The 24,896-nt window shown below is 41.2% G+C and overlaps 2 protein-coding genes across 3 annotated transcripts in view; one reads left to right on the top strand and one right to left on the bottom strand.

The window, feature by feature from the left end:
* The window catches only part of rassf9 (Ras association domain family member 9), a 13,658-nt gene extending 4,856 nt beyond the window's left edge, over positions 1-8,802 (bottom strand). The window contains exon 1 of the mRNA XM_061894430.1: positions 8,590-8,802. Within this exon, the coding sequence (XP_061750414.1) occupies positions 8,590-8,771 (182 nt within the window). The 5' untranslated portion in view covers positions 8,772-8,802. The remainder of the gene's footprint in view (positions 1-8,589) is intronic.
* nts (neurotensin) lies at positions 8,410-24,896 on the top strand. Of its 2 annotated transcripts, XM_061894432.1 has the most exons (5): positions 8,410-8,816; positions 15,562-15,628; positions 16,877-16,944; positions 21,319-21,540; positions 23,884-24,896. In XM_061894432.1, the coding sequence occupies exons 2-5, from the start codon at positions 15,568-15,570 to the stop codon at positions 24,025-24,027; spliced, it is 495 nt and encodes a 164-aa protein (XP_061750416.1). In that variant the 5' UTR covers positions 8,410-8,816; positions 15,562-15,567; the 3' UTR covers positions 24,028-24,896. The 2 variants fall into 2 exon arrangements, with proteins under 2 accessions (XP_061750416.1, XP_061750415.1); XM_061894431.1 differs by lacking the exon at positions 8,410-8,816 and having other exon boundaries at positions 15,296-15,628.

The raw sequence follows: 24,896 nt of genomic DNA, 5'->3' as shown, positions 1-24,896 counted from the left end.
TGTAAAAAGCATAACAATAATAATGATTAGGGTTGGGCGATATAATGATATCAGTACAGTATTTTTCAGACTATAAGTCGCAGTTTTTTTCATAGTTTGGCCGGGGGTGCGATATATACTCCGGAGCGACTTATGTGTGGAATTATTAACACATTACCGTAAATTATCAAATAATATTATTTATCTCATTCGCGGAAGAGACAAAGAAAATTTTAGCAATCGTCACATACACGTCAACCAATAAGAATTTGGTGGGGGAGGGTCATGGAAGTGCATTGTGGGTCATGGAATGCTAACTGCTATATGCTATATGCTACTGCCGTAGCTATTAAAATGGTTCATTTCATCGTTGGCGGTAACTTATAAAAACTGAGAAGGGCTGAACGAAACTGGCACCGAAAAGGAAATCATGTACTGCAGATTACAAGCTGGACGTAGTGAAATTTGCAGCAGAAAACGACAAGAGGAAGCGGCGCATACCTTTGGAGTTGGCAGAGTTGTTTAGAAGCGACATCGAGGAAGAAGAGTTCATCGGATTTATTGATTAGGAGTGACAGATTGTTTGGTAAACGTATAGCATGTTCTATATCTTATAATTATTTGAATGACTCTTACCATAATATGTTACGTTAACATACCAGGCACCTTCTCCGTTGTTTTTTTATGCGTCATATAACGTACACTTGTTCAGCCTGTTGTTCACTATTATTTATTTATTTTTAATTGCCTTTCAAATGTCTATTCTTGGTGTTGGATTTTGTCAAATAAATTTCCCCCAAAAATGCGACTTATACTCCAGTGCGACGTATATATGTTTTGTTCCTTCTTTATTATACATTTTCGGCCGGTGGGACGTATACTCCGGAGCGACTTATAATCCGAAAAATACGGTATCGATCAACACAGACACGCAATAGATAACAAAAAACGTATTCGATTTAGGGCTGGGCGATATTGCCTTTTTTTAATATCGCAATATTTTTAGGCCATATCGCGATATATATTACGATATTTTGCCTTGGCCTTGAATGAACAATTGATGCATATAATCACAGCAGTATGATGATTCTATGTGTCTACATTAAAACATTTTTCCTCATACTGCATTCATATATGCTACTTTTAAACTTTCATGCAGAGAGGGAAATCACAACTAAGTCAATTGACCAAAAGTGTACTTATTAAAGTTATTAAACAATGGCACAAACATTCAAGTCATTTCCAAAACATAAAGTGCGAGATTGTGAGAGACATTTTAAGTGTCAAATAAAAATGAGCTGCATAATAGGAAATCAAATAGTATTCGTCCTTCACTGTGTGGTATGTTACTACGGTTATGAAATTCCCATCATTCTCAAGCGAGTGACCTTTCAAATGATGCTACATATTAGCAGTAATGCTACTTTTTTTGGCAACGCTTTTTCCCCCCACACTTGACCAATTACGGTTGTCTGTTCGACATATTCCTACTTGAAACCGAACCACCGCCAGACGATGGAAACCCTGCTACCAGATCCGCACCTTCTTTCTCTCGTACAGCTACGTTAGCAGCTAACGTAGCCCAGTATGCTACCTCTCTGCTCTGCGAGGGCGGACACGTATGTGACGTATGACGTGACAGTATGTGACGTATGTAAGAATGTCCGCCTGCTTGTCTGTGAGAAGGAAAGACAGGAAAGAGTGAGAAGAGCCTGAAGTGTACGCCCGCAGCTAAAAGCAACTGCGTGAGAACGTATACTCGAATATTACGATATAGTCATTTTCTATATTGCACAGAGACAAACCCGCGATATATCGTATATATCGTATATATCGATATATCGCCCAGCCCTAAATTGATTATGCGTTCGATCATTTTTTTTCTTCGTCACAAGAAACCAGAAATTGCGCAGCCACACAGTACCGTACCACCCTAGCCGCGCTCACCCTTTAGAGCACAGCTGTGACTTAATGGCACTAGACCTGCAGGAAATAGTTCTTCCCAGCATTCTCTTTGTTTGCATTTTCACACTTTATTAAGCATTTCTTACATATTCCTTATTTTTGCACCTTCATTTTAAAAACGTATTGTTAAGTGTTCAGTGATACTTCACTATTTTGTTGACAATGTTTGTTTCCCATGCTTATGTCATTTCCTTTCTGCCGTGATAGCTGAGGGCATTGTAATCAGAGGAAGGTTACGCTTCTCTTGGTTCTTATTTTCCACCGGTCATAAAACATGTCTATAAATATCGATATGGTCCGATACAAAAAACTTGTATTGTGATGCGATTTTCGGCCATATTGTTCAGCCCTAATAATAATAATAACATATAGTAAGCAGCTGATCAGGACGAGAGTACAGTGAGCGAGGGAAACACCTGTGTTTGTCCTCCCATCACAATCACCAACATCCTGTAGCACATAATCACACACACTGGCCCGAGGGAAGCGAGACAGGAAGTAGAAGAATGTCCCTCACTCTGGGCGTCCACCTATTTGTTCTTCTTTCGAATTGGAACGTGTACTTTACTTTACATATAATGAGCAGAAACAAAGGCTTTCAAACAGCAATTTGAATCAAGACTATTTTCTTCTTCCTACTCCTTTTTCAGATAGGAACTGAAATGCAATGTGATGTCCCTTGAAGTAAATTCATAAGACGATAAAACGCTACGAACACATAAAAACGCCACATAGACAGACTAACTTCCAATTTGTACCATGAACTTGCAGCGTTTTCCTGTTGCATTTGTTTTACGGCGTTTGTGGATATTATTAGTGCGCCCGGATTATTTTGTTCAAAGGCTCTCAAACATGATGAGAGGTGACTAAAATTAACATTTTATAACTTATTCGCCAAAACAAGAGTACTGTTTTTCCAGACTATAGAGCGCAACGGTTTATATGTAAAATATTTTTCTATATATAAGCCGCAGATATATACCTTGTGAGATGAGTAAAGATGTCCGATTATATCGTACTGCTAATATTATCGGCCGATGAATGCTTTAAAATGTAATATCGAAAATTATCGGTATCTGTTTCAAAAAGTAAAATTTATGACTTTTTAAAACGCCGCTGTACGGAGTGGTACACGCAAACGTAGTGAGAAGTACAGAGCAGTTGCGTCTCCCAGTCATACTTGCCAATCCTCACGATTTTCTCAGGAGACTCCCGAATTTCAGTGCCCCTTCCGAAAATCTCCCGGGGCAACTATTCTCCAGAATTTCTCCCAGTCAACAATATTGGAGGGGTGCCTTAAAGGCCCAATCACATAATATCTACGGCTTTTCTCACACACACAAGTGAATGCAATGCATACTTGGTCAACAGCCATACAGGTCACACTGAGGGTGGCCGTATAAACAACTTTAACACTGTTACAAATATGCGCCACACTGTGAAGCCACACCAAACAAAAATGACAAACACATTTTCGGAGAACATCCGCACCGTAACACAACATAAACACAACAGAAGAAATACCCAGAAATCCTCACTGCACTAACTCTTCCAGGACGCTACAATATACATGTCCTTGGCAGTGATTGAAACTGAAAGTTAACTTGCCATTCGCCACCACTCTCACTTCATGACATCATTAATAATACGCAGCCCAGACAGGAATTTAATGTTGGCACTCCCTGTTAAATGTAGTCTGCAATTAATTGTATCATTAACAATCATCTTGAAATATTAATGATGTAAAGAAATCATATCGATATTTAAATGTAAATGTTGGAAACAAGTAGCATAACAACTATTACACTAATGTTTTAGCAACAGAACTACTACACTAATAAAGTAGCAACAAAACTACTACACTCATGAAGAAGCAACACAATTAATACACTAATGAAGTCACAACACAATTACTACACTAATGAAGTAACAACACTATTTCTACACTAATAAAGTCAAGGCACAACCACTACAATAAGTAGCAGCACAACTACTACACTAATAAAGTAGCAGCACAACTACTACACTAATGTAGTAGCAGCACAACTACTACACTAATGTAGTAGCAACACAACTACTACACTCATGAAGAAGCAACACAATTAATACACTAATAAAGTAACAACACTATTTCTACACTAATAAAGTCAAGGCACAACCACTACAATAAGTAGCAGCACAACTACTACACTAATAAAGTAGCAGCACAACTACTACACTAATAAAGTAGCAGCACAACTACTACACTAATGTAGTAGCAGCACAACTACTACACTAATGTAGTAGCAACACAACTACTACACTAATGAAGAAGCAACACAACTACAACACTAATGTGGTAGCAACACAACTACTATACTAATAAAGGAGCAACACAACTACAACACTAATGTGGTAGCAACACAACTACTACACTAATGAAGTAGCAACAAGTACTACACTAATGTAGTATCAACACAACTACTACATGTAGTATCAACGCCCTGGACAAGTCGCCACCTCATCGCAGGGCCAACACAGATAGAGATACAAGATTCACACCCACATTCACACACTAGGGTCAATTTAGTGTTGCCAATCAACCTTTTCCCAGGTTAATGTCTTTGGAGGTGTGAGGAAGCCGGAGTACCCGGAGGGAACCCACGCAGTCACAGGGAGAACATGCAAACGTCACGCATAAAGATCCCGAGCTCAGGATTGAACCCAGGACCTTTGTATGGTGAGGCACATGCACTAACCGCTGTCCCAACGTGTTGCCCCAACGTTTTCAAACAACGTTGCAAAATATTTTTTTTGTTAATTGAGAACGTTGATGTCCAATGTTGGATGCACATTGTTGGTTGGCAAATGACCAAATGCGATGGTCAAATCAACGTCACAACCCGACTTCCATTAAACGTCGTCAAAAAGCATGTTGTTTCAACATTAGGTTTAAGTTGCTCAACGTCAGGACCAAATTCAACAAGTTCTCAACATTGTTTAATGTCTTGTGCCTGCTGAGTTTGGCCACAACCCTGAGCTCATGACCATAGGTGAGGGTGGGAACGTAGATCGACCGGTAAATTAAGTGCTTTGCCTTCCGGCTAAGCCCTTTTTTCACAGCAACGGATAGATACAGTGGTCCGCATCACTGCAGACGCCGCACCGATCCGCCTGTGGATCTCACGAATCACTCTTCCGCCATTCGCAAACAAAACTTTGAGGTACTTGGGGCAGGATCTCCTCCCCAACCCTAGGACGGTACTCTACCCTTTTCCGGGCAAAGACCATGGATTCGACTGATTTTCACTCCAGTCGCTTCACGCCCGGCTGGTACCTGATCCAGTAAGAGCTGACGATCCTAGCCGGATGAAGTCAGCAAGACTACATCATCTGCAAAAAGTAGACCTAATCTTACGGCCATCAAACCAGATGCCCTAAACGCCCTGACTGCGCCTAGAAATTCTGTCCATAAAGGTTATGAACAGAATCGATGACCAAGGGCTGTCCAGCCCTCACTGGAAACGGGTCCGTCGTACTCCGGACCAAGCTCTGACACCGATCATACAGGGAATGGACCGCCACAATCAGGCAGTCTGATACCCCATACTCTCTGAGCACACCCCACAGGACTTCTCGAGGGTCACGCTCGAACGCCTTCTCCAAGTCCACAAAGCACATGTAGACCGGTTGGGCAAACTCCCATGTACCCTCCAGGATCCTACTGAGCTGGTCCACAGTTCCACAACCAGGACGGAAACCACACTGTTGCTCCAGAATCCGAGGTTCGACTCTCCGGCGAAGAATCCTCTCCAGTACACCTGAATAGACCTTACTGGGAATGCTGAGTACAACCACATTAGAGTCGTAATTACAAGCGTTGGGCAATACTGGGAATTTTAGTATCGATCTGATACCAAGTAAATACAGGGCTAATATTGCTGATACTCATATCAATCATTTTGATGATCTAATCCCGAGTGAGAAGCGACCGGAATGAGAATCAGCACCTCCAAGTCCGAGTCCATGGTTCTCGCCCGGAAAAGGGTGGAATGCCATCTCCGGGTTGGGGAGGAGACCCTGCCCCAAGTGGAGGAGTTCAAGTACCTAGGAGTCTTGTTCACGAGTGGGGTAAGAGTGGATCGTGAGATCGACAGGCGGATCGGTGCGGCGTCTTCAGTAATGCGGACGTTGTACCGATCCGTTGTGGTGAAGAAGGAGCTGAGCCGGAAGGCAAAGCTCTCAATTTACCGGTCGATCTACGTTCCCATCCTCACCTATGGTCATGAGCTTTGGGTCATGACCGAAAGGATAAGATCACGGGTACAAGCGGCCGAAATGAGTTTCCTCCGCCGTGTGGCGGGGCTCTCCCTTAGAGATAGGGTGAGAAGCTCCGCCATCCGGGAGGAATTCAAAGTAAAGCCGCTGCTCCTTCACATCGAGAGGAGCCAGATGAGGTGGTTCGGGCATCTGGTCAGGATGCCACCCGAACGCCTCCCTAGGGAGGTGTTTAGGGCACGTCCAATCGGTAGGAGGCCACGGGGAAGACCCAGGACACGTTGGGAAGACTATGTCTCCCGGCTGGCCTGGGAACGCCTTGGGATCCCCCGGGAAGAGCTAGACGAAGTGGCTGGGGAGAGGGAAGTCTGGGTTTCCCTGCTTAGGCTGTTGCCCCCGCGACCCGACCCCGGATAAGCGGAAGAAGATGGATGGATAGATGGATGGATATCTAATCCTTTGGGAGAATTCCTCTCTAATAGGTTTAATACAATTATGAAGACAAGTTAAACATGTTTTGTACAAAACATTTTTTGTACAGTTAAGAAGCTTATACACAGAAAATATTCCTCTATTCATAAAAAAGTAATTGCAAAATAATAAAGAGGAAGAATTTACCGAAATAAATTCCATTATGTGCAGACATTTTTGAAAAAACAATGTCCTGAAGACTGTGTTTTTTCACCTAGTTCCTCCGTACTCAGTCATGGTTTACATTAATTTTTATTTGTGTGTATGCGTGTGTTTGTGTGCGTGGTGGGAAATGGTTGTTTCAGACTAAGTAAGGAGTTATTTATGTTGTGTTGTGTGTGTGCGAGTAGTCATTAGAGCAGGAAAGGCAGGGGTAAAGAGTGCCTGAGTGAGCAGGAGATAATGTTTAGACGCTGCGGTCGCATAAACTTGAAACATTCTTTATAGTTTTTGCGTATAGAAAAAAAACCCTGCAATAAAAGATACCTTTGGTATCGATACCATCAATTATAGATTGATATCATTTATGCTATAGATTGATACGACTATGCAACTACAAAACATACCACATTATGTCATCCACTTAAAAAAGGAATACATCAGTTGAGGACAAATATGTTTGGGTTTTGACAAAATATTCAATATATACAGTAGTGGTCAAAAGTTTACATAGACTTGTGAAGAACATACTGTCATGGCTGTCTTGAATTTCCAATAATTTCTACAACTCTTATTTTTATGTGAAAGAGTGATTGGAAACACATGGACAAAGGTAATACATTCTGGAGGAAAGTTCTGTGGTCAAATGAAACAAAAATTGAGCTGTTTGGCCACAATACCCAGCCATATGTTTGGAGGAGAAAAGATGAGACCTTTAATCCCAGGAACACCACACCTACCATCAACCATGGTGGTGGTAGCATTATGCTCTGGGCCTGTTTTGCTGCCAATGGAACTGGTGCTTTACAGAGAGTAAATGGGACAATGAAAAAGAAAGATCCAAATTCTTCAGGACAACCTAGAACCATCAGCCCGGAGGTGGTGTCTTGGGCGCAGTTGGGTGTTCCAACAGGACAATGACCCCAAACACCCGTTAAAGGTGGTAAAGGAATGGCTAAATCAGGCTGGAATGAAGGTTTTAGAATGGCCTTCTCAAAGACAATTCTGGAGAAACAAGTCCATGTCAGAAAACCTACAAATTTAGCTGAACTGCACCAATTTTATCAAGAAGAGTGGTCAAAAAATTCAAGAAGAAGCTTGCCAGAAGCTTGTGGATGGCTATCAAAAGCACCTTATTGCAGTGAAACTTGCCAAGGGACATGTAAATAAATATTAACATTGCTGTATGTATACTTTGACCCAGCAGATTTGGTCACATTTTCAGTAGAATCATAATAAATTCATAAAAGAACCAAACTTAATGAATGTTTTTTGTGACCAATAAGTATGTGCTCCAATCACTCTATCACAAAAGAGTTGTAGAAATGATTGTAAACTCAAGACAGCCATGACATCATGTTCTTTACAAGTGTATGTAAACGTTTCACCACGACTGTATGTATAAATATTCCGTGGTTTTTAAATACATAATAACTATTAAAAAAAAAATGCAATACATGTCTTCTGGCAAATGTGGAAGACTAAATGATTAATGAGGCAGACAATAAAATATGTTGTTGTGACCCAAATGTTTGGACAAATATACCATGCTTTAAATCTGAGAAGTAGCTGACACACACACACACACACGCACATACACACACACACACACACACACACACACACACACACACACACACACACACACACACACACACACACACACACACACACACACACACACACACACACACACACACACACACACACACACACGCACGTGCAAACCGAGGAGCTCCAAAAATGTTCTTCTCTTACCTGCTTTTCAGACGAGCTTTCAAGAAGTTCCTCCCAAAGGGCGCCATGATGGTGAGCAGCAGCAGGTCCACAAGCCTCACTGCAGCAGCACCAAAAACACTTTGCAGAAGAAGGGAAAAAAGTTGGTGCGTTGTCCCACCAGGAACTTTGGAGGAGGAGGAGGAGTAAGAGGAAAAGTGCATTCAGTGGTGCAACACTGCCCCCATGCACCTGCACGACTATCTGAGGTACTGCAGCTACTGCCCTCAATCATGTGCTCTGTACATATCAATCAATCAATCAATGTGTATTCATAAAGCCCTAAATCACGGTCACTGAGGATTAAACATACAATTAAATGAATTCAAATAAGGACTTGGATGAGGAACAACTTTCTTGTTTAGCTTCTTTACATTCTTTTTCTCTCCTTTTTCCCTCATTTTTTTGGGTCCCTTTTTCATCATTATCATCAGGCTGCTGGGCTAAAATGAAACGGACCATGGCAAAAAAAAATAAAAATAAAATGACATCAAACACACTTGGTGATAACAAAATATAGTAATGTAAAATTTGACATCAACTCTTAATTATATATACTGTAATAGAGCCAAAAAAATATTGCAAATTATGTGTAGGGGATCACTAAATACAATTCGTCTCTGGGCCCGAGATCATCTAAGATGGACTGATGCTAAGTGGAAAAGTCTTCTGTGGTCTGACGAGTCCACATTTTAAATTGTTATTGGAAATATTCGACATCGTGTCATCCGGACCAAAGGGGAAGCGAACCATCCAGACTGTTGTCGACGCAAAGTTCAAAAGCCAGCATCTGTGATGGTATGGGGGTGCATTAGTGCCCAAGGCATGGGTAACTTACACATCTGTGAAGGCACCATTAATGCTGAAAGGTACATACAGGTTTTGGAACAACATATGCTGCCATCTAAGCGCCGTTTTTTTCATGGACCCCCAGCTTATTTCAGCTAGACCATGCCAAGCCACATTCAGCACGTGTTATAACAGCGTGGCTTCGTAAAAAAAGAGTGCGGGTACTTTCCTGGCCCGCCTGCAGTCCAGACCTGTCTCCCATCAAAAATGTGTGGCGCATTATGAAGTGTAAAATACGACAGCAGAGACCCCTGACTGTTGAGCGACTGAAGCTCTACATAAAACAAGAATGGGAAATAATTCCACTTTCAAAGCTTCAAACATTTGTTTACTCATTTCCCAATTGTTTATTGAGTGTTGCTAAAAGAAAAGGTGATGTAACACAGTGGTGAACATGTCCTTTCCCAACTACTTTGGCACGTGTTGCAGCCATGAAATTCTAAGTTAATTATTATTTGCAAAAAAAAAAAAGTTTATGAGTTTGAACATCAAATATATTGTCTTTGTAGTGCATTCAACTGAATATGGGCTGAAAAGGATTTGTAAATCATTGTATTCCGTTTATATTTACATCTAACACAAATTCCCAACTCATATGGAAACGCAGTTTGTATGAAATATATATATATATTCAAATATATATTTATACATATAGTGAATATGTATATGAATGAATGATTGAATGAATGAATGGTTTATTTTGAGCCATGCAAACAAAACAAGAGAATGACATAAAATACAAAAGAAATATATAAATACATTATTTTTACACCTACATTGAAAACATTACATGTGACTAATCTTTTGTATATATATATATATATATTTTTATATATATATATATATATATAAATAAACATTGCATATATAGGCACCAGCGCCCCCCGCGACCCCAAAAGGAATAAGCGGTAGAAAATGGATGGGATGGGATGAATATATAGACAGAAAAATATACACATTGACTATATATATATATATATATATATATATATATATATGTATACAGTATATATAGTATTTATAAATATAACAAAAAAGTCTGGCGCTAAAGCTGCAGAAAAGGTTCTCAAGCGCAAAAAAAAGGACTAAAATTGTGTAGCTGTATTTTCATTTGAACACAAAAATCCACTGACAGTTTTGTTTAGGAAAGTTGTATTGTCATTTATCATTACTATTACTGCGTGGTTTCCCTCCGAGTACTCTGGCTTCCTCCCACCTCCAAAGACATGCACCTGGGGATTGGTTGATTGGCAGCACTAAATTTCTTTAATGATTGTCACACACACACTAGGTGTGGTGAGATTTGTCCTCTGCATTTGAGTTCAAACCAAACCCATTGGCACTCAGCATCAAGGGTTGGAATTGGGGGTTAAATCACCACAAATGATTCCCAGGCGCAGCACCGCTGCTGCCCACTGCTCCCCTCACCTCCCAGGGGGTGAACAAGGGGATTGGTCTTTGGCCCTAGTGTGTGAATGTGAGTGTGAATGTTGTCTCTCTATCTGTGTTGGCCCTGCGATGCAGCTAAGATAGGCTCCAGTGACCCCGAAAGGGACAAGCGGTAGACAATGGATGGATGGATGGATTTATTTTTAATTAGTTTTATGACTCCCTTTTTTGCAGTCTTTTTGATTTTTATTTATTTTTGTAATCAGCCTGACCTAAGCCTTGATAATAATATCTGTGATCAACACAATGTTTCGAATTATTTGGCAAGGTTTTTAGATCATTTTATTGAATAATTTTTTTTACGCAGTGTTTTTTTTTTTTACTGCTAAACTGTAGCGACTGAGCTGCTACTTTCGTACCGTAAAATCTATGTCCATTATTTTTGCAGTGCATTACTGCAAATGGAAACATTGGGATTTTATGGTTAATTTCTGGCGACTGAGCTGCCAGGTTTTTATAGTGAAATGTTCGTAAATGATTGTGCAGCTAGAAAATATCTATAACATTTGGTAGCCACCTGTTGGCGGGCCAAAGAAAATGACACGATGGGCCAATTTTGGCCTGCAGTTCCCACTTTAGGCAACCCTGCTCCAAATCATATCTTATCATCATCATTATTTTTTTTAGTATACTTTTTAAATACAGTAAAAGATCTGATCCTTTATTTAAAAAATCCTCGAAAAAATTGTTGCGGAGCAGTTAAATGAACACTTAGCGTCTAACAATCTATGTGAAACCTTTCAATCCGGTTTCAGGGCAAATCACTCTACGGAGACAGCCCTCGCAAAAATGACTAATGATCTATTGCTAACGATGGATTCTGATGCGTCATCTATGTTGCTGCTCCTCGATCTTAGCGCTGCTTTCGATACCGTCGATCATAATATTTTATTAGAACGTATCAAAGCACGAATTGGTATGTCAGACTCAGCCCTGTCTTGGTTTAACTCTTATCTTACTGATAGGATGCAGTGCGTCTCCCATAACAGTGTGACCTCGGACTACGTTAAGGTAACGTGTGGAGTTCCCCAGGGTTCGGTCCTTGGCCCTGCACTCTTCAGCATCTACATGCTGCCGCTAGGTGACATCATACGCAAATAACGTTTTAGCTTTCACTGTTATGCTGATGACACCCAACTCTACATGTCCCTAAAGCTGACCAACACGCAGGATTGTAGTCAGCTGGAGGCGTGTCTTAATGAAATTAAACAATGGATGTCCGCTAACTTTTTGCAACTCAACGCCAAAAAAACGGAAATGCTGATTATCGGTCCTGCTAAACACCGACCTCTATTTAATAATACAACTCTAACATTTGACAACCAAAAAATTAAACAAGGCGACTCGGTAAAGAATCTGGGTATTATCTTCGACCCAACTCTCTCCTTTGAGTTGCACATTAAAAGCGTTACCAAAACGGCCTTCTTTCATCTCCGTAATATCGCTAAAATTCGCTCCATTCTGTCCACTAAAGACGCTGAGATCATTATCCATGCGTTTGTTACGTCTCGCCTCGACTACTGTAACGTATTATTTTCGGGTCTCCCCATGTCTAGCATTAAAAGATTACAGTTGGTACAAAATGCGGCTGCTAGACTTTTGACAAGAACAAGAAAGTTTGATCACATTACGCCTGTACTGGCTCACCTGTACTGGCTTCCTGTGCACTTAAGATGTGACTTTAAGGTTTTACTACTTACGTATAAAATACTACACGGTCTAGCTCCATCCTATCTTACCGATTGTATTGTACCATATGTCCCGGCAAGAAATCTGCGTTCAAAGGACTCCGGCTTATTAGTGATTCCCAAAGCCCAAAAAAAGTAATTCCGGGCTCCAGTGCTCTGAAATGCCCTCCCGGTAACAGTTCGCGATGCCACCTCAGTAGAAGCATTTAAGTCTCACCTTAAAACTCATTTGTATACTCTAGCCTTTAAATAGACTCCCTTTTTAGACCAGTTGATCTGCCATTTCTTTTCTTTTTCTCCTATGTCCCACTCTCCCTTGTGGAGGGTGTCCGGTCCGATCCGGTGGCCATGTACTGCTTGCCTGTGTATCGGCTTGGAACATCTCTGCGCTGCTGATCCGCCTCCGCTTGGGATGGTTTCCTGCTGGCTTCGCTGTGAACGGGACTCTCGCTGCTGTGTTGGATCCGCTTTGGACTGGACTCTCGCGACTGTGTGGATCCATTATGGATTGAACTTTCACAGTATCATGTTAGACCCGCTCGACATCCATTGCTTTCTTCCTCTCCAAGGTTCTGATAGTCATCATTGTCACCGACGTCCCACTGGGTGTGAGTTTTCCTTGCCCTTATGTGGGCCTACCGAGGATGTCGTAGTGGTTTGTGCAGCCCTTTGAGACACTAGTGATTTAGGGCTATATAAGTAAACATTGATTGATTGATAGATCTGTTTTGAATGTTGCTCGGCAGAATTTGTGTATTTTTGCTCCATTCCTGTGAGAATCCTGCGTGAGACTGAAGCATCACGGCAAAAGAAGACAATCTATTTGCATGCGGGCTGGACTGGTAAAATCATTTAAAAATAAAAACAACTTTCAACATTGTTTTCTATGGCCAAAAATAGAACATGTTCATACTGAAAATGTAAGTAATGCAAATAATCAGTATGTCTAATAATTTTGTTAAGCTGACAAAGATTTATTCAAGCATAATATGTCTAATAATTCCTGTATTACTGTATCTTTTGTGAGTTTTACTAAAAACGTGCTTATTAAGGTTTGCAAGCACAAATATTAGTTTTTTACTTAATATGACAGTAATGTTCTTAGAATCCTGAGATAATGCGAAAAAGTAATAAAAAATGTATTTAAGTATAACTCAACCAAACCTGCAATATCCATTTTTACTCACTATGATAGTAATGTTCTTAGAATCTCAGCAAAACACTTAAAAAATTGGTGCAGTTTCATAAACACCACGACGAACACAACAGACTTAGACTTGGTCTCAGTGTTTTTACAAAGCGATTCAACTTTAGGCACTTCCTGTTTACCATTAAAGACGTGTTTGAAAAAGCAACCGATTGTTTCGTCAAACCGCCGCATTGGCGACGTCCGCAACTGCCACAACACATTATCATTATTCAAATATTACAATTCGGTTATAATCAAAACAAATGAATGGTAACTGTAGAGGTTACCCTCTAGTGGGTTCTTCGGACCACCACACACTGCCAGCAGAGCCTGGAATTCAGGGTATAACACTTTTTTATTTGCATAAATATTGATAGGCTTCTGCTTTCCAGCAAAATGTATTTTCCTCCTGCGTCTGCTCAACAGCACCTCCAATTCCCCCAACTTGTCTCGTTCCGGCTGCTCCTTATAAAGGTGACAGGTGATTATAAAACAAGGCCCAGCCGCGCAAAAGACTATCGCTGTCTTTGAGGCCAGTCCTTGCACACCCCGTTCCGTGGCAGGCCCGCAGGCCACACCCCCCTCCACAATGACATAACTACAAACTTAACCAACGTGAACTTGGTAGATTTAAGCATTAAGTAAAATAGAACAAACATGTAATCTAATATTAACATTGCTGTACGTACACTTTTGACCCAGCAGATTTGGTCATATTTTCAGTAGACCCATAATAAATTCATAAAAGAACCAAACTTCATGAATAATTTTTTGTGACCAACAAATATGTGCGCCAATCACTCCATCACCAAAAAAATAAGTGTTGTAAAAATGATTGTAAACTCAAGACAGCCATGACATTATGTAAAGTGTATGTACACTTTTGACTACGACTGTATGTAGAAAGACACATTTTTACAATGGAGTTCAGGGTGCGCATAGTGCCGCCGGCAAATTGCGAGCGCTGCGCGAAACGCAAACTACTTCGACAATGACGGTCATGTTGACTTAAGTCATTGCCAATCCAGTGGGCGCTTAGAGTCAGCTGAAACATCCTCTTTACACTTGAATTGCTATTGCGACATCCGGTGGACACGTTTAGTACAGCAGCTTCTCTCATAAAAAAAAACAAAAAAAACTGCTGCTTGTGTAGTACCATTTGACACCGCTGAGTTAAGGAGTGGGACTATGCAGGACTAGCCGCAATGTGCTCAGACAACCACCGGGGAGCATCTGTGAGCATTTAATACCGCATCATATCTTTCTGTTTGGGACTTATCAGGTGGGTGGTGTCTTCTTCACTAACGGTTCGAGCGAACGGGGAGGCGAGAACGCGTCAAAAGCGCAGCAATGACGACGACGATGACGACGACGATTACGACGCTGAGGTCGTACGCGCCTCACCCCGCCGGCCCCCTTGCGTCCGCCCCATCATCAGCCGTGCGCACTCTTGGATGCGATGAAGGCGGTGACGGCAGAGTGACGTCTGCCGACACAAGTTGTGTGAAGACGTAGCTGCAGGAGGGGGCGGCGACGATGCAGTGACATCACGTCAGCGACTATAAAGTGCGGGAATGAAGGCGGCCACAGCTCACATCTTCTCAGCAGCAGGGAGGTCTTCTCGCCACGCGTCCGACCTTTCACCCTATGGACTAACCCCTCCCGCTCAGGCCGGGTCACGCAAAAGTGTGTGGGATTTGTCTTTTTTCCCCTCACCACTTGCTTTAGTCGTCGGCCTTTCTTTTTTTTTTTTCACCCCCGCCACCCCTCTTTCCCCAGAGCGAGATGCAGATTCACTTGGCGTGCGTGCTCCTGCTGGGCTTCACCTGCGGTGGACTCTGCGCAGGTAAGACGGAGGAAAGTTGTTTCATTTGAAGGTTGCCATCAATAGACGCCGCTGAATAACGGATGATACACGATTTATTTTAGTGAGTAGACGTATCGTAGGTCAGGGTTCTTCTCTGTGCATCATTGTTAGTAGACACTTTGTTAGGTATACAGAAAGCTCTTAACAGTCAATCACTCTAGCTCTATGGAAAAAAAATGTTTTAAAAAAGAAAAAAAAAACACCTACGCGCACACAATATTGACGATTAAAAAAACCGACAACAACAGGGCACTGAGGAAGGAAAAAAATTGCACCTTTAAAATCAACTCAAATCAAAAAATGGATTTTAAATAAATGTAAAAAATATATATATATATAAATAATACACTAATAAATGTATAAAAGCAAGCGTTGTGGGAATAATAGCAGTGAATAAAAAAGAAAATAACTGAATACAAAAAAAAACGTTGAGAGTTTAACATGAGAAAATTAGTCAGATTATTATTATTATTAGTGTGGTCGTACATACTAAATATGTGTTTGGTACAGCAAACCAGCAGTTTGTAATATGTTGCTTGCCTATTGAGAAAAGGAATTTAGAGCGGCCGGGCCAACAACTTCAAAGTTGCAGGTTCGATCTCCGCATCCGCCATCCTTAGTCACTGCCGTTGTGTCCTTGGGCAAGACACTTTACCCGCCTGCTCCCAGTGCCACCCACACTGGTTTAAAAATGTAACTTAGATATTGGGTTTCACCATGTAAAGCACTTTGAGTCAATTGAGAAAAGCGCTGTATAAATATAATTCACTTCACTGCTTTAATATTATAATTGTCACTTATAGTATGAGACACGTTTTATCCTGTTAAACTGTCAACAGGCTATATTTAATTTTTGAATACTAGAAAAATCAAGAGTAAGATGAATAATTCAGTGTAATATTTGAAGGGGCCCCTCCGTATTGGGGCCCCGAGAAAACCTCTAAGCTAAAATGTTATTTATGAGTGCGCTATCCACTAAAAAGTAGCTGAGAGTTTATTTGTATGTTTCGGTTGCCTTTTTAGCTCCGCAATTGTACAATTATTGTTGAAATATCAACATTTTTCTCGCACTTTTTCTATTGGCTCTCATTAGATTGTGTGCCTAATGAAGTGTCCTTTCTGCCCCGTTGACCTCTTTCCGTTTCAGTCATGCTGCTTCAAATCACAACACAAACACAACTAAAAAGTCACTTTCGGCTAAAAAAAAATGTTTTCTTTCTCTCCAAGCTCAAGACGTGGACCAGGAGCAGCGAGCGATAGAAGAGGAGCTCCTCAGCAGCTTGTTTGCGTCCAAGGTACAAAACTGCAGCCAGTCCTGCATTCTTTGCTATTGTCACTTTTTTTTTTTTCTGAAGAATCAGAATGTAGTCAATATGGTGATTAAGGTAGCAACACTGATCAGTTTGTACGGAGTTGTAGCGAAAAGCTACAATAATAATGAGCTATATCATGAGCGAGGACAAATCTATCTGTGGTGGTCCAAATGTATCAGTAGCGGGATACCAAGGCAATGAAACAGACTTATGGGAAACATTGTCATGTAGCACGGGCGCACCCGAGACAGGCCTTGTTCTTGTAGCGGGACCTCGGCTTCTTGTCACATGGGGCGGTCTGGGACGAGCCCGGACTTGAAGTGGTCACGAGTGGAGAGACGGTGTGGTCCGACGGGACTAGAGTGACACATGGATCTGTCTCCTGGGCTCGCAGACGTGTGAAATGTGACGCCTCACCGGGCTCCATGACGACAATGTGAAAGCGGGGCGAGTGCGGTGATTGGAAGATAAGCCGGTGGAGTCTATATTAGTCTTGGATCGGGACCACTGTTAGTGACATTTTGGGTTGTGTTCGAAGACCTTGTGTTAGGGATGGGCAATAAAACGTTATCAATGTACGTATATACATACATTCATACATGTATACATACATGTATGTATACATTTATACAGACATATATGTATACATATATACATACATGTATGTTTGTAAACATACATACAGGTGTAGATACATACATGTATGTATACATGTGTAGATACATGTATCTATACATGTTGTATAGATACATGTATGTATACATGTTGTATAAATACATGTATCTATACATGTATAGATACATGTATGAATACATGCATCTATACATGTATAGATACATGTATGTATTCATACACATGTATGTATTCGTACACATGTATGTGTACAAACATGCATACATGTAAACATGAATACATTTATATACATACATACATACATGTATACATATATACATATATATGTACATATATATATACATACATACATAAATATACATATACAAATGCACTCTTCACGGTGAAGAGGGGTTAGTGCATCTGCCTCACAATACGAAGGTCCTGAGAAGTCAGGGTTTAATCCCGGGCTCGGGATCTTTCTGTGTGGAATTTGGATGTCCTCCCCGTGACTGTGTGGGTTCCCTCCGGGTACTCCGGCTTCCTCCCACTTCCAAAGACATGCACCTGGGGATAGGTTGATTGGCAACACTAAATTGGCCCTAGTGTGTGAACGTGAGTGTGAATGTTGTCTGTCTATCTGTGTTGGCCCTGCGAAGAGGTGGCGACTTGTCCAGGGTGTACACCGCCTTCCGCTCGATTGTAGCTGAGATAGGCACCAGCGCCCCCAAAGGGAATAAGCGGTCGAAAATGGATGGATGGATGGATATACAAATTCATATATGTATATATATAGGTGTATAAAACATTCATATATGGACATTTAATATATATTTTTATACATACAGATAAAATGTTCATATATATATGTATATATATATATATATATGTATATATATATATATATATATATATATATATATATATATATATATATATATATATATATATTTATATATATATATATATAAAACGCTTTATCGGACCTTTGTTCATGCAACCGACCAAGCTTCGCAACTTCTGGTTTCTTATAACGAAGAAGATTAAAAAACCCCCAAAAAACATAGGTATACATGTCTTTTTTTTTTTTCGTTATAAGAAAGCGGAAGTATGGAAGCACGGTTGGTTGCATGAACAAAGGCACTCGCTATCTGGTAGCCGAGCAATGCAGGAAGTGATCACTGATCAATGACACGCTGACAGCCAATCAGGTAACAGTATCAACGATCCATCTCTTTGGTTGTCCGGCAGTTTATTCTTTCCATGGAGTGAGAAGAGAAAGCCAAAATGAAGAAATAGTGGGCAAAAGAGGAAAAATCACCAGTGCAGTATGATGTTTTTTGGTATTTACTGCAGGCCAAAGTGGCCCATATCAGATTTTTTTTTTTCTATAGTAGATTTTTTCCAGCTGACTGTTGACATTGCAAGTACAATGTGATCTTTATCAGACTCCTCTGTAAAGTGCACAGGGCCCAATGTGGCCCCAATGTTGCCTCGATGTCACTTGCATGCTCAGTTTGATAAAGTGACAACAAAGCAATCTGTCCGCATCCCGTAAATCGACAAGAAACGAAATAATAAAATAAAAATGTGTGATTTTTTTTCCCGTGAAAATAAAGTAATGTAATGGATGAATAAATATATATAGTGTGAAATATTTGGGAATGTTATAATCTATTAATGGCCATTAAGTAGAGGAGACATGGATATCACATCTACGTTAGCTTTATTTTTCAACTCACTTACGTAAACAATGTACATAAAATTTAAGCAAATATGCCACGTCGTCAATTCCAGTCCTCCATTGATCGCTATTTCTTCGCAATCAAAATATACATTCATACATGGAGTCTATTATTTGCGCACTTTCGACTATTGATGCACCAAAAATTTGTGTGCCGAAAAAATACTTTGCTGACAGAAACCGGATGTTGTGATGATGTACCTACTTCCGCTGGCGGGCACCCAAATGATGTAGCTCGCCAAAAAATGACCAAAAAAGTCGCATTCAGCACACATTTCTATTTAGACTGAAGTCACATTTGAAAAGATCCGATTCCAATCACATTCAGACTACTACCCTGATGAGAAAATATCAGATTTGAAGAACTTTAGGGAGTTTAGACCGGCACAAACATCCGATTTTTGTCACTTTGAGTGGGAAAAAAAATCAGATTTGGTGTGTAGTGTAAAGCAATGTGGTTTGTAAATGAGGCAAGGCGCTCGTCCCCACCAAGACCGGTAATACCACACCGCCTTAGCCGCGCTCACCCTTTAGAGCACAGCCGTAACGTCCTGGCGCTAAACCCGCAGAAAATCGTTCTTCTCAGCTCTCTCTGTTTATTTGTTTGATCAATTCATTCTCTGCTTAAAAGACGTAACCTCGAGTCTGACTTTGTGCTAAACTACCAGCCGGTGTCGCACCTCCCCTTTATCTCTAAAATCCTCAAAAAAAATATCCTTATTTTTTCACCTTCATTTTAAATCGTATTGTTTGATTTTTGTTGACATTGAGTATTTTCCATGCTTTTGTTTACATTTCCTTTCTGCCTTGACAGCTGAGAGCATAAACATAAGAGGAGGGTTACAGTTAAAATAATATTAGCATTTTTTATATTTTTCCCCTGGTTCTTATCTTACACAGGTCATGAAAAATATCAATAATTATCCCTATCGCTTTGCCTAAGCGCTATTTTGTGGTGTTTCTTGGTTCTTCATGAGGTTCCTCACAGACAATACCTTTGAAGTACGGTGGATTGTATCCCATCCGTCCATCCATTTCCCATCGCTTGTCCCTTTTTTGGGGGACAAGTTATATGGCCCAATCCAAACAACCTTTCCTAGTCATGGCGCAGGAAAAAAAAAATCCAATCACCAAAAAAACATAACTTGCTCACTGAACATTGTGGCTCCATCAATCCATCCATTTTCTACAGCATGTCCCTTTCTGGGTCGCGGGGGTGGGGTGGCTTTGCTGGAGTCTATCTTAGCTGCATTCTGGCGGAAGGCGGCGTACACCCTGGACAAGTCGCCACACAGATAGAGAACATTCACACACTAGGGCCAATTTTAGTGTTGCCAATCAATCTATCGCCAGGAGCATGTCTTTGGAGGTGGGAGGAAGCCGGAGTACCCGGACGGAACCCACGCAGTCACGGGGAGAACATGCAAACTCCACACAGAAAGATCCCTTCGTATCGTGAGGCACATCTGCTAAACCCTGGTTCACTGTGCTGCCCGTGGATTGTATCCCAATGCAGGAAGAAAAGCAAAAGACGGACACATCTTCAAAAATCCCCAAAATGCTAATTTTTTGGGGATACTCTGAATATACTTTATTAAGTCGGGTGGGAATGTGTTACGTCTTGTTGAAGATGTTCCAAAGTCTCAACCTTATTGTGTCCATAGCCATATGTCACGACTCCATTCTCATGCTTCTACGGTGTTGTCCCCATCCGTCGTCATGGAGACACATGATGCACCACGGATGAGGAGACGACTCCTTCATTATTGTCCCTTCACGTTGAGTGGCGACTGACGTTCAGTGATGCTTTCGCGTCGCCATGTTGACAATTCCGTTATACGATCAACGGTAGACGTGACGGGGTGAGACGGCCGCGAGGTTGTTGCCATGCTCCCATAAGATATCACCATGGTGATGTCTCCCCATCTCATGGTCCTTCGCCATTGTTTCCACCGGCTCAAGTAGCTAAACGTTCATAATTCATGCATTCGATTCCGCAGCTGCAACAAAGCCGGCAGAGCGCCCCCTACTGGCGCCTGTCGCTGGACAACCTGTGCGGGTTGCTGAGCGGGCTGCGGCAAGAAGCGTGGAGGAGCAGCGAGGAGGAGGAGGAGGAGGATGCAGAGGGAGAGGAGCAGCCCAGGGAGCGCGGCGTCCAGAGGCTGGAGGAGCTTTACAGGCTGCAGCACATCTGCCGAGCGCTGCAGAGCCAAGAAGACCGGGTGGGTCGCAGAGACTTGATGTTCACTTCATGCTGAACTTGCCTGGAAAAGCGTGCAGAGTGACGAAAAACAAAAAACAAAAACAAAAACATTGGTACTTAACCAGGCACTAATTCCGACTTTTTATGACTATTGCTGGTCACTCCAGCAGCACTGAGAGCGGACGGAGCCAAACGGCCTGTAATTGTCAAATCAGACTAAGCAATCGACTCAAAAAAATGCTCCGGCGCAAATAAAGTGAGGCTCCACTTGAAGTGAAGTGAATTATATTTATATAGCGCTTTTCTCTAGTGACTCAAAGCGCTTTATAAAGGGAAACCCAATATCTAAGTTACATTTAAACCAGTGGGAGCAGGTGGGTAAAGTGTCTTGGACTTAGACATAGACTTAGAAAATCCTTATTGTCCCCGAGGGGCAATTTGGTTTGCAGCAGTAGTCATTAAAAACAAGGTTCAACAGTAAAAATGAGGTACAACAGTAAAAATGAGGTATAATAGTAAACACGAAGTACAACAGTAAAAACGAGGTGCAGCAGTAAAAACGAGGTACAACAGTAAAAACGAGGTACAACAGTAAAAACGAGGTACAACAGTAAAAATTAGGTACAATAGTAAACACGAGGTACAACAGTAAAAACGAGGTACAGCAGTAAAAACGAGGTACAACAGTAAAAACAAGGTACAACAGTAAAACAAGGTACAGCAGTAAAAATGAGGCACAACAGTAAAAACGAGGTACAACAGTAAAAACAAGGTTCAACAGTAAAAATGAGGTACAATAGTAAACACGAGGTACAACAGTAAAAACGAGGTACAGCAGTAAAAACGAGGTACAACAGTAAAAACGAGGTACAACAGTAAAAACGAGGTACAACAGTAAAACAAGGTACAATAGTAAACACGAGGTACAACAGTAAAAACGAGGTACAACAGTAAACACAAGGTACAACAGTAAAACAAGGTACAGCAGTAAAAATGAGGCACAACAGTAAAAACGAGGTACAACAGTAAAAACAAGGTTCAACAATAAAAATTAGGTAAAACAGTAAAAACGAGGTACAACAGTAAAAACGAGGTACAACAGTAAACACGATGTACAACAATAAAAAAGAGGTACAACAGCAAAAATGAGGTACAACAATAAAAACGAGGTACAACAGTAAAACCGAGGTACAACAGTAAAGACGAGGTACAACAGTAAAAACGAGATACAACAGTAAAACAAGGTACAACAGTAAAAACAAGGTACAACAGTAAAACAAGGTACAGCAGTAAAACAAGGTACAGCAGTAAAAACGAGGTATAACAGTAAAAACGAGGTACAACAGTAAAAACGAGGTACAACAGTAAAAACGAGGTACAACAGTAAAAAAGGTACAACAGTAAAATCAATCAATCAATGTTTATTTATATAGCCCTAAATCACAAATGTCTCAAAGGACTGTACAAACCTCTACAACTACGACATCTTTGGAAGAACCCACATAAGGGCAAGGAAAACTCACACCCAGTGGGACGCCAGTGACAACGATGACTATGAGAAACCTTGGAGAGGACCTCAAATGTGGGCAACCCCCCCTTCTAGGGGACCGAAAGCAATGGATGTTGAGCGGGTCTAACATGATACTGTGAAAGTTCAATCCCTAGTGGCTCCAAAAACGATGTACAACAGTAAAAATTAGGTACAACAATAAAAATGAGGTACAACAGTACCCATCTCTACAATACTTCGAGTATAAACACTTTATAGGATTTAACAAAAGACAGGCCTAACATTCAGCTTAACGGCAAAGACTACTTCCTGACTACCGCAACACACCTTAGTTTGACCACTACTGCCATCTAATGTCTTGGCATTGCAACCGCATGCAAAGTTTACTATATAATACTGGTAGCAAAAATGGTAGCAATCTCTAATGTCACTTTTCTCAGCATGTTTAGAAATTAACTCTGTTCCCGTAACCAGGAGTGGATTTCACAAAAAAAACCAAAGTAAAAGTAGAATTTGGGGCGGTTTAGCTCGGTTGGTAGAGTGGCCGTGCCAGCAACTTGAGGGTTTCAGGTTCGATTCCCGCTTCTGCCAACCTAGTCACTGCCGCTGTGTCCTTGGGCAAGACACTTTACCCACCTGCTCCCACACTGGTTTGAATGTACTTAGATATTGGGTTTCACTATGTAAATAGCTTTGAGTCACTAGAGAAAAGGCGCTATATAAATGTAATTCACTTCACAATTTCCGAGATAATTGCCATCTTTGCATTTCCAAACTTTTAAGCGTCCGAGGTCTCAAAGGACAACATTTTAATGACCCGCCACTGTCCGTGTGTCCCTTTCATCCTGACAGCTTCGCCACGCTTCCCTGGAGTATGCGCCCCAGAACGGCGAGACTCTGCTGAAGCGGAAGTCCCCCTACATCCTGAAGAGACAGGCGTCTCACCGACCTAAGTCCCGGAGGCCGTACATCTTGAAACGAAGTGCGATTTACTGACATCCACACGCCCTCCGACGGCCTCACGTGGGGATTGGGGGTATACCTTCCCGCCGCTATCGTGTCTTCTTTCTCCCGCCTCCATCGTGTCTTCTTTCTCCCGCCTCCTTGCCCATGTTTTCGACCCTTTAGACCCAATCCAACCGTTGCCTCGCCGGCCTCGCCGCCATTGCTACCCTCAAGTGTCACTAGGTCCTTGAAATAAAATGTTCGCATCACACTGAAGGAGAAGCTATATTTATTTACAACAGGGGTGTCCAAACTAGGGCCAGAGCGTCTTCAGTTTGGCCCGCGAGGCAGCACAAGTTCAATAAACATCCACTGGTCAGATTGCTGCCATTTTATTGACATCTGATAGCCAACAAAAGTACATTACCGTATTTTTCGGAGTATAAGTCTATCCGGAGTATAAGTCTCACCTGCCGAAAATGCATAATAAGGAAGGAAAAAAACATATATAAGACGCATTTTTGGGGGAAATGTATTTGATAAAACCCAACACAAAGAATAGACATTTGAAAGGCAATTTAAAATAAATAAAAGAATAGAATAGAGTTTTTATAGTCATTATTGCAGTGAACAGGTTAAAAAAACAACGAAATTGGAGCATTTCCCCTAAGGTGCATATACAATTTGGTAATATACTGTAAATAGTAAAAAAAGATGGAAAATAAGAGATGTATCCATATGTATGTATATATATACACACACATGCATATATGCATACACATATAACATTATTGCACATTATAGTCCGAAAAAAATAAAGACATGACACATGAGGACATGATGGACACATTGTGCTCACTCAGTGCCTGTTTAATGCTACTATGGCTCTTGGGTAGAAGCTGTTTTTTAGTCTAATTGTG

Source organism: Nerophis ophidion, linkage group LG03 (genome assembly GCF_033978795.1).
Source record: "Nerophis ophidion isolate RoL-2023_Sa linkage group LG03, RoL_Noph_v1.0, whole genome shotgun sequence".
NCBI classification, from domain to species: domain Eukaryota; kingdom Metazoa; phylum Chordata; class Actinopteri; order Syngnathiformes; family Syngnathidae; genus Nerophis; species Nerophis ophidion.
Note: the sequence above shows the minus strand (reverse complement) of the source record. Positions and strands in the feature narration are given on the sequence as shown.

Excerpts from the sequence above, each read along its gene's own strand:
- nts (XM_061894432.1), top strand. The coding sequence starts at position 15,568 with ATGCAGATTCACTTGGCGTGCGTGCTCCTGCTGGGCTTCACCTGCGGT. Across the intron at positions 16,945-21,318 it reads GCAGCTTGTTTGCGTCCAAG|CTGCAACAAAGCCGGCAGAG; the intron begins GTACAAAACTGC and ends TCGATTCCGCAG. Across the intron at positions 21,541-23,883 it reads TGCAGAGCCAAGAAGACCGG|CTTCGCCACGCTTCCCTGGA; the intron begins GTGGGTCGCAGA and ends TCATCCTGACAG.